Here is an 18,579-nt window from a genome sequence, read left to right as displayed (position 1 = left end):
AAATCAACCCACAACAAACACTGTAACCAGGCCCTCCTTCACCAGTGGTGGGATGAAAGAAAAGTTTCCAAATGCTACCAAAAATGAAATTATTTCATACTTTAACTCACCGTGTGGAGTGAAAGAAGTCTAGCTTCTACCAGAAGCATTCTAGATACTTTGCGACCCACACATGCTTGCCTCATGCAAACTTACTACATAGAAAACACACATACTCACATGTGAACCCCTAACTAAACAAGAGCACAGGTGGCACTGCCTGACTGCTAGATAAAAGTGTGGGCTGTAAATTTGTCACCTCAATTTACCTTTACTTTGAGAGAAATCCAGCCAACATTGAAATTTGAGGGCCTAAGGGGTGTCATGGAGTAAATTACAGTGCAAAAATCCCTGGGATGCAGCTGAGGAGCAGTACATCTGTGTCCTTAGAGCATCACAGCTGAAGTAGCCATTCCCATGCTAATAAATCCCTCATTCTTTCAGCTGCTGTTCCCATACAGTGCTGCAGTGCCAGGAGGACATCTTATCAGGCTTCCAGCTATGTTTAAGGTAGCTGAAAGTGGGGAACATAGCTTTACAAGCCTCTGTGTAACATAATGTTTCACACTTTGCATCAAATTCAGTGTTAGGTTCATCTGAAAACAATAGGTAACGCCAATGAAAGAATTAAATTTTCTTAGCAACAGTGGAGGAAAAGCCTTTTCTACCAGCTGATAATGACATTTTCACTTACTATGGAAAATGGTATTATACCATGCAAGAAATCACGGCATAAAAAAAACCCAAGAACTTGGAAGACTAATTCAGAATCCAGAAAATGGTAAAAAGACCAATCCACTGCCTCCTGCAGCGACGGGATAGCATGATACCATGGTCTTTTGACAAATTCATGGGCTTAAGGCAACAGGCACTGTTACAGTCATCTCATCTGACCTACCATTTCACTAATAATTTTCTGTAACTATCTCCTATTTTCTTTCTGAGAATTACAACAGCTTTGAAACCATTTAAGAACTACATCAGAGAAGTAAAGATGGCAAAGATTGTTAATTAACACCCTGTAGTTTGCAGTGTCAAAAGCTTGATCAAGCAAAAGGGGTCCTCAAAGTCTCCTTTGATCAAAACTAGTGATCAATTTGCTTCTTAATTCTGGTCGTGAAACTGCAGCATAACAGGATTGTCTGGAGTCTGACTGTATACCATCCAATAATCTACTGCTGTAATTTCATCTGACAGAGATTTGATTGTGAACAGCATATTCTGTCACTCTTAAACAAAATAACTCTCTAAAACAAAAGAAAAAAGAGAGAGGACAAATACATCGGCTTCTTTCATGTATTTAAGAAATTCACTTTTAAGTCTCAATGTTCCCGGTTATTGTTGATCTCTTTTGGAATGATCTTAGCTGCATGCCTGCCCTTCAACCTTCTCCAACAGATTCTTTACACGAATAATTTTTATTAGTAGTTGCCATTTGTCTTACTGCCAAGGAACTTACTGGCTTTAGTCTTCATAACTAACTGCTTGTTGTTACCTTTGTTTCTGACAAATCTCTACACTATGAGTTTAAACAAAGTTTCTTTTGGTGTAAAAGGAGTACTGGATCATCTTTCCTCAACATTCATCATTAGCTCATCATAAACAAAAAATATTAGTTTCACACATCAGGTTACATGATAACCTAACCTGTCTCCACATGTAAAGGATGAAATATATAGAGAAAAAAAATGACAGGTAGATGAACATCAATAACCTGACCAGTGCCAGAGGGCTCCCACGGGTCCCGTGGTGCCTATTGGCAGTACCTGCTTCACCTGGCTATTGGCTGCATATGAGGATATAGACTTGAGGCAGCTTTATCTCTGTCAAGCTACTGTGTTCAGGAGCTCCCTAACATTACCAACAGGAACCAAAAAGTGACAGTCAACCTCCAGCGAAAGGTAGAAATTGTGCAGCCTGGTGATCAGTGCTGGAAGATATACCAGGGTATTTCAGCTTCCCTTGTCTGAGAACAGTTTGCTCATATGTCAATAAGTCTGTTACTTAAGGTTTCAGTGAATGATGTTTAAACACATTTTCTGTAGGCATATGCTGGTATACTGAGCTAACTCATTATCTAAAGATGATTTACACAGAAACATGAAGATCTTCATCTGCCAAAAGTCGAGCACATTAGCACCAATTCAATATATTTATAACTCTAACATATGAATTTAGAGAGTATTTTTACTCAAAGAAATGCAAGTGAATAGAGATCTGCAGGATCCATGTCTACAACACTGCTTTACAACCCCACTGAAAACAGCCAACCATTTGTTGGACAAGTGCTTGAGGTAAGGTGAGGATTTTTCCCCTCATAAAAAATATTTATTGTTGCACTGTCCTGAAATGTATACACCAGCACTCTCACACAGAGATTAGAAAAGTTTCAGTTTTTGTGAACTCTATCATTTGATGAGTTTGATTTAAAAATAAATCTGGAATAGACTTTAAAGTCTGTACCTGCTCCATCATCTTTCATTTGCTAAGCCCAGTGTACTGAATACAGTGAGTAAATATTTGGAAGACAAATAGCAAGCTTGAAGAAGAAATAACAGAAACAAAACCTCCCAACTCATGGTATTTGGAAAAAGGAGTCGATTTTGAAGGGAGTTGGAGGGATCTGAAAGGAAGCAAATCTTATTGTCCAGCCAGTATTTGAGATTTTAAAACTATCAATGTATGTTTCATCTGGGAATTACTAGAAATTAATTAACTCCAGACTTGACACACATCATTTATGTCATCTCTACAGTGCTTTTATCTTCAGATCATTGTAAAAATAATTACTCTTTACAAGATTGCTGTGTGATAAGGGAAATTTTTTCTATGTTAGACATTGAAATTCTGTCAGTACATCGTACATAAACCGATAGGTTGTAGCTAATCGTCGGTGTTAGATCTAAGGCTTGAAGAGCACAATACTGGCACTAGAATCTTCATCTGACCTATTATTAACTCAAAAATATAATCACAGGTCATATTTGATAACCAGACTGTATATTTATGCCACAAACAACTTGACTGTAATTTTAGTAGGCTTTGTAGCCATGATTCGGTTAGATCTTCGAATGCATGGTACCAGTCCTCCGAATAAAAATTGCTATCTACACCAGATTCATGCAGGATGGCCAACAGGATAGAATTTACAATATCTTATTTATATATTTAAATTAGAATAGATGTATAACAACCAGGAAATTCCTTTTATTTCTCCACTGATCTTAAATTGAGTTTAGGCTGACTTGCACCAATACATATATCTGTATTTGGTCAAATGAATTCTATTCTAGTGCTTATGAGATTTTGTTTGTTTGTTGGGTTTTACGATTGTTTTGGTTTGGTTTTGTTTCTTGAGAGACATTTACTGTTTCTTTCTTACTGACAAGAGCCATGGATGGGAGAATGATCCAAAAGATTAAGTATCTTTCCAGGATTTCAGGCTTAACTTTTAGTCTATACTCTACCAAAAAATTATTCCATACCCTCAGAAAAGCTATCTAATCTGCCTGTGAAGTAGGGGTATTAGTTATTCTCTACTATGTAATGCACCAGGTAAATAAATATATCAGTGCTTGTGAGATGTTCAGATATTACTCTAATGATTGTTGCATAGATATGCCAATAGACGGGCAATTCTGTAGCTTCAGGGAGACACTTCTTGATCAGTTAGTCCTGATATTTTAATGAATGTGTTTATGCACAGGCTGTATTAAATTTTTCTTACACATAAACCCACAGATATGATATATAAAATTTCATATTTATATAGGCAGAGCTTAAATGTGTACATTGCAGACAGGTTTTTGACTTTTCAGCAGTCAGCCATCGAATTAATTTATGATGATCTCCATTCCATACATTCGTTTTAATCACTGTTAGATAAATAAGGGTCTGCTTTTTTGAATTAAAGCTTCAGATTAAAATAAGCAATGGCTGTGTAAGTTCTTACTTGTTAATCACAGTAACTATTATTTGCAGATAAGAGTACATCTTTGAGCACTTGTGCACTCAGATTTTCTAAAATAAATAATAATCCTTTCTAATAGTTATCATACATCCTAGTTCTTTCAGGAGTGCAATTACAACACATCAACCAACTAATTTTTAACCCAGCAAAACCATGAGTACTCTTCCCTGAATCCGAAAGGGGACAACAGGTGGAAGGTTCCCTCTTGTAAAAAGGACTAAATTAAAGTTTTACCAAATGCCTTGTCTAACCTTTGTACCCTTCTATATTCCAGCAAACTGACTGCCACAACAGTTTTTACTTTCTCCCCTTTCAGCAGCACTGTACTGTTGATCTAACAACCAGCCATACATCTCTGTCAGTAACCAGTCACTTTATCTGTTTCTTTTTTCCCTTAATGGTTCTCCAAAGACCTTTGTTAGCAATCTCTTTCTTATAAAGATTCTTTTTTTTTTTCCTAAACTCTTTGCTTTAAAATTTGTAAGAATACCTAAGACTTGGGGATTTCCGCAATCACAACCTTTACACATAAAGTCTACCTTGAAAATGAATGTAAGTAATTAAAACCCAAAGAAACAAAAAATGGATTAAACTCCCTGAGAACTCTCAGATAATTTTCTCTCTTTCTCTTTACTACATACTAGGGCCTAAATGGCACACCAGCCCGGGGAAGACCTTAGTAGCAGGTAGGACCCAGGTCTGAAGACCTCAGAAGCCAAATCAAGGAGAGGGAATAACAGCAGTCACACAAGTTTTCTAGCTATAAAACCTAAACCACAAAACAGAGACCCTTGCAACAAGAAATGCAGCAGTAACACAAGCGTAGCAGGCAACTTCCTTATTCCTATAGCCTCTTCAGAAGGTTTCCCAGAGAAGCCAATGAAGCGTCCAGCCCCAGAATGGGGCTGGGAGATAAGAAGAGAGAGGAAGTGAGTGCCCAGCCATGTAGTGTGGTAGATGTGATTCCTGTGTGCTGTAGCCATGATTTCCCAAATGAGCCCTGAAATGAACACTGAAATGCAGGGCTGTTACCAAAACAGTGCACTTTTGCCAGCCAGATGCATTTAAAAATTCACAAATCAGGCTACCAGAAGGCAAGAGAATAATGTGTAAAACTGATAGCTAATTCAGGAAAACAAAACCAAGCAATTCCAGCTGAGTTATTTTTTTATTTTCTTCTGCTTTCAGTACATTTGTATCACATTTCAAAACTTTTTCAGTGGTGACTAAAAAATTATTTTCTTGCACCTATTCAACTGCAGCCATTTGGATTTTTTTAGAAAACTATAAGATCATTCCTCACTGTCTTCGCTAAGGGCTGGTGAAAAGTAGACAACAGGAACATTTCCATACCGACCACTTTCGCTGCATCTTTTTTGTTCTGTTGTAACAGCCACAGTGGGCACAGCTATTTTTCCCTTTTTCCACCTCCTTTATTTGAAGACTTCCTCGAGGTTTCCCACATGCCCCTGCTATGCTAATGCTCACACAGAGCTCACGAGCAGGGCTGCCATCAGCAGCAAAGCAAGCAAGCTGTCCTTCTACGGCTTACTGGCTTTAGTAATCTCATCTACATACTGTCCCTTCAAACCCAGCAAAACTCTGCCTCTCGGTTTCTGTAGGAATGTCAACAGTGTAGTGTTTCTTACAGGGGTTTGGTTTTGTTGGTTTTGATTTTTGTTTGGTTCTTTTCTTTTTCTTTTTTTTTTAAATTGTTGGGTTTTTTTACCTATAGATTGTTCTAACTGGAGGGGAGAAGAGCTGGGAAATTCATGTGTGATTTGAAGCCTCTGCATTTCTTGCCTCACTAGATAAGATAAACCAAGCTATATCATTATGCATATGTGCCTGGCTATATGTTATTTTCCATACTAAGTTCAAGTTTGGCAGAAAGGAGTCACAAACACTGATAATGCAGCATTTTGTGAATGGTAAAACCCTCCTTCGTTGGGGGGGGGGGGGGGGGGGGATGAAACAAACCCCAAAACCCACTAGCTAATGCTTAAGTAACAAATGCCACCAAGTGCCCATTTTCTGAACAACTCTTTTCAGCTGAACTGAAGTGAAATGGTTCTTTGCAACTGTAATCCTCAGGAAATAGACCCACCAAATCTTCTGATTCACTGCTATTTATCCACTGGCAGAGTCATTATCAACTGGCTAAATTACAGTCTGCAGTAGATACTGCATAAATACTGAGAAAAAATTCTAAGTTAGCAATGAACTTCAAGTGCTTGAAAATTCACTCAAAGAAACTCCTGCAATAAATGGTAGACATGATTGGAATTTTGGTCCATCACATGATATAAGTTCATTAGTGTTATTTCTCTCACTGTTCTATCAGTCCTTAAGCGGACAGTTGTTAGAAGAAAGGAAACAGGGAAAGTGTTACCTAGTTTAGGTTTTGCCATGTCTTATTTTACAATTTCATCCATAACTGTGTGTGCTGTCTGCTTGGTAATCTTGAAGCTCTGTAGTTTTATTCTGATAATACATGTGGAAGATAGTAGGAAAACTGAAGATCAAAAGTTTGTAAAACAGTTTAATTAAACATATTTATGTTAATATACTAAATAACGCTCCTGGATATAACAAGTATTTTTAAAGCCTCTTAGTCTTCTTTCTTCCTTTTTTTTTTAAATTCTTGGCCAGAGTCCTTTTATGACAGTTTTGGAATAGATCAGAATCCACTCAGGAAGTTTGCCTAAAAGCACAAAATTTCTGCAAGATTCAGCTATACTTCATAGGAGGTAAGGTATCAAAGCAACCAGAGTAGTGTTACATCTCCTGCCTCCTGACAGCAAGAATGAAGTGACAGAGGTAAATATATACTTGAAAGAAAATTACTTTTAAGAAGGGCAAAGGCCCTAAAGCTGCACTTATAAGTTTAAGTACTGTAAAGTAGATCTGTCTTACCCTTATTTTTAATCAGAAAAGTGCAAGAAAGTTTAAACTATAAGAACTTGCTACAATTATTTAATATAGGTTCATAATTTATCCATATATAAAATGCAAAAATAAAATACCAAAATTTTGCTGAAGCATACAATTAAAGTGAATGATAGCCATTTCCAATTTCAGGTGGTGTGACCATATCAAATGCAGCTCGTGTGTTTCTTTCCTTCCTACTTCTCAAATCGTGAAATTTTACAGCTTTTTTCTGCTTCCTGCATTAGCAAAGTCCTGGTTTCTCTTTCATTTAAATGTTTTATTACATTTATGAATCAAGGTATAAATATGGTGTCCTCTTCTTTCTTTTTAAAGAATATCAGTTGCATTTGATTTGCAGAGCATAGGGAAACATCTGCAGGATCATTTAAAATTTATGACTTGTTACTAATTTTCCTATTCTTTGAAATTTTAAATTATAGGTAGCACATCTGACTCAAAGGCTGTTGTTTCAAAATGCTTCTTAGTAAATAGAAGTGTACAGTCTGCTCTTATACGTGCTTCATTTCCAGATTTTCTCTTCTTTATCCCACTCCCCCAGGCTTCAGAGTACCCATCTCCATGGCAACACTCGATAAGGTTGGTGGGTGGTGTTATCACAGCAGGCTTCCCCACAGAAGGTCTCAGCCATATGGATTATTTATGAACTTGCATGACAGCACCAGACCCACTGAAATACTTCTTGCACAAGTTTTCTTGTCTCTGAAAGCCAGTGATTCAAATCAGGGCATCCTTACTGCAGTCGGCAGCCATTAGTAGAGACTGGAGAAGAACCATGAAGGTGGTCACTCATCCATCCTCAAAGCCTCCTTGCCACTGCCTGCAAGTTTCTCTTACCCCAGATAAACACCTAATGACAAATACCGTAAATCATGAGTACTATATATGTCAGTCAGGGAAACTTGAAACTTGTGGCTTCTGACAAGATTAACATTTCAGTTAAAGGATGACTAAATAGTTGATACAACTGATAGTGCTGTTGGAAGTTGCTGTTGCAGACACACTGCAGTATATGTGTGTCTGAATTACTTCCTGGAAAAAAACCAGCAGTCTGGCTTTGACACTATATTTTCTTTGCCTGATTTTTTTTCCTGAAACTTCTTACTTTTTTTCAGCTGTTGTTGCATTTACACTGTATTAACACAAATAGCACATACCAACTTCTTTAAAGGATTGCTAGCCTATTTCTTTAAAATAATAGAGTGCTCTCTGGATAAACACATTTTTTGAGCAAAAACTGTACGGTTATAAGGGCCTGTCATATGCAACCCCTTCATCTAATAATTTTCATAAATTTGTCAAGCTCCATCTTACAGCAAGACAGATTTTTCTCTAGGAAAGAAAAAAAGTGGTTCAGTTCTCACATAGACATTTGTGTGGGTTTTTTACACAGCAAACACCGAAGATTTAATGGTTGTGATTTATCTTCCTAGCTATCCATATATTTAAAATGTATACATATGAATTTTAATTGGTCACAATAGGCTTCCTTTACAATCAATAAGAAATAGGAAATGCTTAGCCACAATTCATCAGATCCAGTATAAAAATCTTCTCAAGTATTATATTACTTGTACTTTAAGCACCAAAAACACCAGCAAAAATTCACAAGGTAGTTCAGCCAGCTTTTTGGAGAGGAGCAGTTCAGATGCCATAAGAAGGGCTTCAGATCAGCCAGTGAAGATGTAAACGCCTCTATCCCACTTTTCCTCCTTCATCACATACAATCAATCTTTAATTAATGCAAAATGCTCCAGATTAGAAGAGCTCTATCATTTACAATGCTGAAGCTGACTCAACTCATTTGGAGAGAACTTGGTTAGACCAGGTATGATAATCAATTGGAGGAGGCAGCAAGAAACAATATCTGGTCTTGATACAGAAAGGGAAATCGAAAAATAAGGAGAATTTAGAGAAACAGGAAGTCAGAATCACAGAATGTAGCAACCACATTAACAACACTACCTTGACAGAAGCTTTGTCATTTGTCTTCCTTGGATACAAATTTGTAGCTGCAGACTGGGAGAGAATACCAAGATATTTAAGATATTGCTGAAGAGAACTGGCCAAGTTCACATCATTTTCCAGATTGTAATTTCTTTCATTATCTGCATTCTGTTCCAAAGTCCTGCAGAGCAAAAGCAAGAAAAAGAAAGTTACCAGCCTGTACAATGTACAAAGTGCCCAACCAAAAAGGCATTGCAAAACACTGAAGTTAGTTCCATACATAAGAAAAAAGTCGCTCAAAATCTTAGCGACCACAGAAGTATAGAATATTCAGTGTTTCAGCAAAAGCAGTCAAAAATCTTGCACTATTAACAATTTATTGCAGGAATCAAAGTTAATGATCTAACAGTAAATCAAATAAAATGCCTACATCAAGGCAAAGCCATATTCAGAAGAAAAGAAAATGCTTGTGAAAAGAAAATATGCATGATTAAATTGCACCCCCAAAGAAAAATGAGAAGATTCTACGATTTTAAAAAATTGCTGGATGATGATGAGATTCAACATCAATTTGGCCCTGCACCAATTTACAGAATACAGTGAGACTACTGGATGTGCAGAAATAACTAAGATAGTCAGCTCCAGTAAAAAGCTTAAGAAAATGAATAATGAGGTGGAACAAGAGTGTCTTCTGATCTCCTCATGTGCCTGGGATTCACAGAATAACAGGGTTTCCTGAGTGGTTTAAACAGATCTTGGTGACGTTTGCAAAGAAAAGCTAAAAATGTGATTAAACAACAGCAGTGTAGAGGTCTTTATATAGGATTCATTGCACTGTGTGCAATGAATCTGAATTATTACTGGCTCTCCTCATCTATCTCAACAACATGTCGATGATGATAATTTAAATGTCAACACTAGTAACTATTTCATTCCTTGTGCACTAAAGCAGAGAGAGGGTTCCCAATCTGCTTCTTTCCCTGTGAACAACATATCATTTTGACTGGAATCACCTTTTTTAGTGTCACCATTTCCTATCGATATGCCCACACACCTCTTCAGTGATGAACAATTTCTGGTGGAAGAGATTTCCAGCTCAGGGAGACAAGACAGCATTTGACTTTCAACATCACCATGCCACTGTAAGTAAAATTTTATTCTACCAGCACATGTCATGGTGCTTCTGTAGGGCCACAGCTTGAGAGAGTACCATTTTCCAGATCTTAGATTTAATTACATTACTTTATGCACAAAGAAACAGACTTCCTTCCGTGCTCACAGTTGTATCAAATGCTTGTGCTGACTAATTTAATACCAATAACTGTAATTAATAATCTAATTTACTGTAGTGGGATTGCCCTAACCCAGGTACATAACCTTGCATTTTGCCTTGCTGATCTTCATGAGGTTTACACAGGCCCACCTCTCCAGCCTCTCAGGTCCCTTTGGATGGCATCCCTTCCATCCAGTGTGTTGACTGCAGCACACAGCTTGATGTATCCCACTGTCCATGTTGCTGACAAAGACGTTAAACAGCTCGGGTCCCAATACTGATCCCTATGGAATGTCAAACTATTTATTTCAGAGCTCTAAATTCTGCCTCATGATGGAGGGTTGACATGCAGGTAGCATTATCCACCTCCTTTTCAATTTAAAGCCAGACTAAAACTGTTCTGCAGCTTTAGAAAGAGCTGGGCAGTATGCTTTCTGCTTCAATAGAGATGAACTAATCCAAAGAGGCTCCCATCATAGAAGGCATCCCAGTTTCAAACGCTCATCTTTAATTCATCAATTAATTCCATCACCTATCTTCACATTTCTTCACTAACTTTGAAAAGAAAGGAAAAATGGAAATACCAGACCACATTCTGCCCCAAAGATTTCCAGTGGGAACTGAATGCACAGATAAAAGACAGTATTTAAGTTAGCTTTTCAAGCCATTATTTACAGTATATAATCACTCATACTGGTGGTAGAAGCAAAATCAGGGGTCTAAGGTTTGCCATGTCTCTTATGACGACAGTAATTGCACTTAAATTGTGTTTAAATTTCACATTAGATGGAATATTTTATGCTACAAAATTATAAACTATTAAAATGTAAAAGTCTAACAAAGCATTAAATTTCTTTTGATGACAACCTTAATAAAATCCTATGAATACATCTGAAAGATTTGAAAAAGATTTTGTAGTTCATCAATATATCACTGTTGTTCACCCTTTTAACACAGAAAGTAAAATATGTTAAATGAGCTATTATTGCAAGTGAATTAAAATATTGCTTTTAAATTTCACAAAGTGATATTGGAAAATGGATGAAAGACATACATAAAAGCTAAGTAGGAGAAATGACTGTCAGCTGAATTCTTGTTGTGCGCTTATTTGGAAGTATTTTCAGTTTTAATTTATTCTGAAAAAGGACTTTGCATATACAATGAACTTTAGGGTATAAAGACAATAGCATATATAATTATTTATCCACAGAAATAAATCTGTATTTCCTAGAAGAAACAGTTCTTTAGAAGCTTTTTTGTGGAAATGTCTAAATCACTGCACCTCAGATATTTCTAGAATATTCTCAATTAATAGATACCACAATTTTAGGGGAAAAAAAAATCTCCTTTTTAAATGCTCTAAGAATCTTATTACTGACTTAATTATGGGTTTATTACAGAAATAATGCTATAACCCATTTCATACATTGAAGTTTTCTATAAACGTTTGTGGTTTTGCCTAATTGCCCCAGTGACCACAACTGACATTTATTCCCTGTGTACAGAAAGGATTTTTTTCCTTTATCTTGGATACTCTTTCAAGACTGGGGTCTTTTTTGAAATTTAATAAGGGCGCAGAAACTACCATGTACACTCCAGTTAGCCACCAAAGAAAGAACTTTAATCTTGAAATCAAGCTCCCAGTTTCAGCATTTTTTTAAGATGAAATCCATGTCTTCTGTTTCATTGGATTTCATATGCACTAATTTAGCTTAAGTCAATTTACCTTTCAAGTGTCTGAGTCTATTTTCTTGCTCTCACTAGCTCTGTAGGGATTAATGACTCATTAGTGTGACTTCATATTGTCTTATTACACACGTGACCCTTAATAAAAGGCCTTCCTGCCACGATGTTTCTTTGATAATTAGATACCTACACTAAGTTGCTTTTTTAATTATTTCATTATTTTCTGATAAGATTTTTAGCAAGCTCATCGAGCACACTAAGAATAGCTTGATCAGAATCTACAGGATGCCAGAGGAAAACTTCCTACTGTTCTCTGACCTACAGAATATATTGCAAATGGACAACCAGAAAAATCAATTAATGCTTTAAACTGTTGGCACATAAGATAATGCTTTCAGAAGCACAGCTTGGTAAATTCAGAACATCTATCCACAAGAGAAACTGCTATAAGTGGAACATATTTGAAATTCTGATGTCCCTAAAGTGCCAATACGCAAAACGGGTTTGTGATTTTTTTTAATGTACAGTTCTAGATAAAAATGCAAAGCAGCTCAAACCTGATCACAACAGGAACTCCTAAAACTGATCATCTGTTCTCAGTCTAAAACCTAAATTATTTCTTATATCTTCATATACATTATATTTTTATGTAACTATGAATCTGAAACAGTGCAGAATACAGCCTTGATCTCACGGAAATTTTATCTTACTCTCATGAACAAAATTTTAGATACGTTCATTAGAAAAAAAATTTAAAAAAATCAACCCCAAAAGAAATTCAAAATAATTTCTGATACCATGTACAGAGAGTTATCCATACAGATGCATTTTGTGTATCTAAGCAGTGAAAACATGTTTATGGATTCAAGCACATGTTATTATCACCTTTATGATAATCTATAGACCAGCATCTTCTTTAGAAGTTATGTTTCTACCTTACTGCACTCCTGAAACATACTGCACTGTGATTTTAAGGGAACCAGCAAATATGTGAAATACAGGGTCAAATTCTGTGAATGAAACCAAAACAAACTAAGGCAAGCAGCTGAAGCCACTGAGCACTATTAATTACACAGTTTTTTTATCTCCATGAAAAGGCAATCTAGAAAAGAAATGGTTCTGCAGTATATATGCAAACCATATACTGTGGTATAATATGAAGATCTAAAATCGAATATTCAATATCTTGCCCATCAAGGCTAGAAAATCAATCTTTGTCCCACTATGAAGACAGTTTTCTAACAAAAAGCATTTTCTTTCACTTTCACTAATTTTGAGATTTCATTTCTTAAAATAATGTAGGAGAAAGCAGAATTTACCGGTTTTAACATTCCTAAAATTTTATGCATTTTAAAATTTCCTTCTGGGGTCTGTGTGGTTGGGTTGCACTTAAAAGCCTGTACGATGGAATAAACCATGTAAAACAGCATATTCATGCGTGTATGTATGTCATCTTCTATATATGAAGACGACATAACAGCAGGTCCTACCTCCATATCACTCTACAGAATTACAGATGGTATGTCTCTTGCCACCAATAACCGCTAAGTCACCTCATCATATCTTTCAAGCCTATGAGGAAAATGGCTTCTATAATACCAAGAATATATAGAAATGTCCACACATTTTTTCTGTCATGGGAACTTGCATGAATTTCTCCTTTCCGGACAAATTTTGCCACTAAAGCTGAAAATATATGGACTTCAAATCAATTACAGCTATGTTTTGGAAGAATATGAGTTTGAATATGTAATTAGTTGCTAAGAATGTCATTCAACATGTTTTGTTGTCTTGTTCCAGAATAAAATCTCTTGTGGATAAGTTACTGTAGAAGTCTGCCTTTTTTAGCCAGTCATATGAAGAGGTGGCTGACCTGACAACTAGACACTGCATAAACTTGATAAAAGACCTGATGCTTTGAATTCTGGCACCTAAATTAACACTGGAAGGCACATTTTCTTAATGAGGGATTTCAGTCATTCTGTCTACTGTTCTCCTACTGGTGTTTTCAGTGCTGTTGTATGACTGGTTTCCTTTTATGATATAGATAGTGGGTTTGGTGATGTGTTTAATTCGGCTTCAGTGCCAATATATCTCTTGTCATTTTCAAACCCTTCCAAAAGTCACTCAGGCAAAAAATACTACAGAAGACTTACCTTCCTGTGTCAGATCCTTCAGATGCAAATATATCAGGGTGTCTGTTGTGGATTTTGTGAATGGTTGAGAGTTCCTGACCAATAACATGCTGAGTATAATCATCTTGCCAGGTAAAACCTGATAAATAATAAAACAAACAAAAATAAGCAAAACCACTATTTAATCACTTGACGTGTTGGCAAAAAATGTGTGCTATATGAACAATATATTAGAAATTAAAAGAAAAATGAAGATTTGTTCAATTTGAACCCAAGAGTGAACTACAGATTCTTTTCTTCTGTACAAAATTTTATTAATCAAATTTTCCTTAGAAGGGAATGAAGACTGTAGATTATGTTAGGAGATTTTGAAACTTTACTTTTAGCAGAATTTTAGGTAGTTACAAACAAGCTTTAATAGATTAAAAAAAAAAAAAAGGGTTACTTTGGACAGCTATGAAGAGTCATCTCACTAGCTGGTATCTGTTGAAATGTTACTTCACTGCTTTCCCATTCACAGCACACTGTTCCTTCCCTGTTTTCTACATGAAACTATATTTTTAGAACATTAAAGAGCTAGTGCTGCAGTGGAAATAAGTATTTTCAGGTTTAGTGCAACACATGTGGAGGTCAATTTACATTATCTTAATACTTAAATGTTGTGACAAAGAACTTCACAACAAGGGTGAAGTGCAACTAACTTTACAACAAGGGGTAAGTGCAACTATGAAGGCAAATTCCAGCGATTACTCATTAATTACATGCACTGCCAATCTCACGGTAATTATACTTGAAATAATGACATAACTCCAAACATAGTTGTTACCCAATCTGTAGATTTTAGATGTTACACTAATGATTTATCTCACAGAACTTGCCCATGCAATAATTATCTGTAATTATCTAATAACTAAATATCATGTAATTGAGTAGAATTTCTGGGTTTATGCCATGCACAATAAAACATCACAACCCCCTCAAATGAATATTGACAAAAGTTTCAGACATGGTTAACCTACTAATATTTTCCTGTAAGAAACCATCTAAAGAAAAACCCTCTCTAGCACTACATGGAAGGTAACATATTTACTGTGATTGTGGTGAGGCACACAATTAAAAGAAGTCCAGTCTAGGAGGTATTCAAACTGTCCTGTTGTCTGGGATTGAGACAAGTTTTAGGAAATAAAGCCCCTATTTGGGCAAGATTTAGGTAGACTGCATCCCAAATGTCCTTTTTTGGGTTTTGCCCATTAATAGAAATAATAATAATAATAAACAATATAGGACTCATGTCAGCATGCAAGAAGACTTTAACAAAAAAGCTCTCTGATACCACCCCAACACTCTGCTTTTGCTCCTTCTTTCTTCTTTTCTTATATAAAAGGTTACTTAAGTTTATTGAGCAAACACTTTACCTGAAGTCAGGTTAGATGCTAATGGCTACAGTAAATTACTCCAGCCTCTTGGGAGGGGGAAGAATCTCTATCTCTGTCTAATCTGGTTTTAGTTCTGATTCATCCTTTTCAAATGCAAATCTCACCTTTTCAAATGTGCCGTGTAAGTAGATGGATTCAAATAATTTCACAAATCTCAATCTAAGGCTGCTCAGAGCATGTTCTTATGTGAATACACAAAAATGAGTCACCATGCAGCTACTATTATTTTGGTGTAGTGTTATTACAGCGATTTTTACATGAAAGTTTTCATATATATATATGTATGTTTGAGTTTACTTCTCTGTTGCCTAGCATTACAGTTATGTTTGTTTTATAAATTCATGCAGAAGAAAAAACTAAGATAACATTCCAGTTTAGACAAATGTGCTACAAAAAAAACGTTCAGCTATAACACATATATATTTGTCATTAGCAAAGTCATAAAACTATTACTTTATCAACCATGTGTCCAAAATCACTAGTTTCACTTTGTAATTCTAAGCCAATACTAGCTCTATAAAAGGCTAAAGAATGCAAAATAAATAACATAAACTTTGAAGAAAAATACACAGAACAACTCTGTGTGGCATTAAAGGAGAGTAAATAGGTGAAAGAAAAACAGAATACTTTTTATAGAGCTTAAGAAACTAGAGTTAAGGGAATAAGCCTTCTCAACTGTATCTGTTAGCACTTCTACCTCACATAAGAGTTAGAACAAGACATAGATGAAAAATGCAGATTTTAACTAATTCAAAAAACCCCTTGTCAACAAGTTAATATTGCTGTTTCTTCTGCAACTATCTCAGGAACTGCAATGTGTCTAAAGCTAACCTTATGCCAATCATTTTCCGGCATTGTTTCAGTTTCAAAAAAATCTCTCCCACACACTGAGCTCAATAAAGCAGCACATTCAAGAACCATAATGTCATGCTGACAGCTGCAATCAAAATTAAAGTTGAGAAGGAGCATATGACGCCTTATGGCGACTTCCCGTTCCCTTTGTCCCTGCCATCACACCTAGCGCCAGCTCCTGCCTCACCACCCAATTATTACAATTTGTCTCCACTGGCTGAGCAGAATAACAGCAGTGCTCTTGTACACCCATTACTTCCATGTCACTAACAGGGAACGGTACAGGGGGATGCCCAACCACTGATTAACAATCCCCCCTGCTGCAGGTCTGCCCAGGACCTGCATGTCCCAACTGTGAATTCCCACAGATGCACAATGCCAAGGAAAGACAGAATGAGTCCTGTAGACACTGGAGTGACACAAATACTATGACAACAGCAGCAGCCCATAGAAAATTGCTCTCAGTTGAATAACACTGATAGTTGTGATACCCCATGAAAAATAGCCTTTGGTATAAAATATCTCCACAAAAAGTAGCACTATGTATTTGAAAAGGGAATGCTGGTGTAGAGACAGTGAAGGCCAGACATTAATCACAGCATAATCATAGCATGGTTAGGATTGGAAGGGACCTTACAGACCATCTAGTTCCATCCCCCCAACTTGCACATCAAAATCAATGGAGATGCTCCAGATATGATGTGGTCTTTCCCTGTTATCATCAAGTATCTCCCTGGATCTTTAATTTTCACAGCACAATTTATTATTAAGGGTTCCCCACCACAATTCATAATTAAAAATTAATCAGTCCAGGTTGGATGGGGCTTTGAGCAACCTGGTCTAGTGGAAGGTGTCCCTGTCCATAGCAGGGGCGGTTGGAAGCAGATGATCTGTAAGGTCTCTTCCAACCCAAACCACTCTGTAGTTGATTATTATTACCCACAACTGCAAAAAAAAAAAATTAAATTACTATTGTTTACATTCCCATTATGTTCAACACTTAGCTACAACACTTAGCTGTTAACTGTCAACAGAGAGAATAAGTCTAAGAATTCTTTCATTAATCCAAATCAAGTCAAAAACAAGCAGTGCAAATAGTGAAGAAAACCATTGTCACAGATTCACACTGGTGGCGATATTAGCTTCAGCCTCCAAAATTGAAGTCAAACTTGTTTTCACATTTATCACACAATTTTACTTTTAACCTGCTTAACTGGCTTTGTTGCTATTACAAATTACTGAAAAATAAGAAAAATTCAAGTACATATTTCCTTCTCTCAGCTATTTAATTTTTCTAGTTCTTTGGCATTCTTTCCTGTGGTTTTGACTCTGGCTTTCATCTTAGAGAAACCTGATGCCTCTCCAAATAAACCTGACCACATCTTTAATGCATGTGAAGGATATGAGCAACTGTTGAAAACATTAATCTGCTACTTCTCTGCCTCAACTTAGTCTAGTTCAGAATTATTCATACAAATAATCTTCACCCCCTCTGAAGGCCCAAACAAGAAAAACAACAGCTTTTTAACTTTGCAAAGGAATTCTTGTGTGAATCAGTAGAACCCAATTTAAGTCCCTCAAAGAAACAACAGTTCTCACTGCCCAAAGCTATAGCCATGCAACTCTTCCTGCTCATACTCCCAACACTTTTCCCAGCTAGCCTGGCTGAGGCAACATGGGGCTCTGCAGGCAAGTCCAGTAAAACCTGCATCTGACTGGATAACACCAGAAGACTTTTCCAGCTCTTGTGCTAATGGAAGTCCAAAATGACTAGTTCTACTTCAGTATATTAACCACAAAATCATTTTTACATATCAAGCTCATTCAAAGCAAAAGGACATTATTTTATATTGGAAGAAATCTATATACTAAAACTCGATCCTTGTTTCAGGAAAATCCCTAAAAAAGACCAAAAAACCTCAGAAGTATTCAGTCTTGAAACCAAAATATGTACTATTTTTGAGTTGTGACATTATCTTTCCCACAGTTTCTGGTAAAGTTATCCATTTTGTCCCTGCACAGGGTTTTTCTCTGAGCTTCCTTCAACTACTACTTCATTGCAGCCAGGAAACTCTTAGCTGTAGAGCTCAGAGACTTTCATCCCCCATGCCATGTGTTGCAAATTGTTACTGACAACTTTAGCTGTCAGAACGTCTGCAGAATGGGGAATGATTGGTTTTCTTCCCTATTTTCACAGCAGACAGGTCAACGTATGACTTTCTGCAGGATGCTTTTCTGCATTCTCTAGAGGAGCTACACTTGTTCACATCCCAGACCTCCGTTTTCAGAGCT

The 18,579-nt window shown here is 36.5% G+C and overlaps 1 protein-coding gene across 1 annotated transcript in view; it reads right to left on the bottom strand.

Moving 5' to 3' along the window:
* The window catches only part of PTPRN2 (protein tyrosine phosphatase receptor type N2), a gene marked incomplete at both ends in the record, with an annotated part of 676,226 nt that overhangs the window by 423,403 nt on the left and 234,244 nt on the right, over positions 1 to 18,579 (bottom strand). The window contains 2 exons of the mRNA XM_080609627.1: positions 8,924 to 9,086; positions 14,021 to 14,138. Of these exons, the coding sequence (XP_080465753.1) occupies positions 8,924 to 9,086; positions 14,021 to 14,138 (281 nt within the window). The remainder of the gene's footprint in view (positions 1 to 8,923; positions 9,087 to 14,020; positions 14,139 to 18,579) is intronic.

The sequence above is a fragment of the Psittacula echo genome, assembly GCF_963264785.1.
Source record: "Psittacula echo genome assembly, chromosome: 2".
NCBI lineage: Eukaryota > Metazoa > Chordata > Aves > Psittaciformes > Psittacidae > Psittacula > Psittacula echo.
The sequence above is the reverse complement of the archived record's forward strand: the minus strand, read 5'-3'. Positions and strand labels throughout refer to the sequence as shown.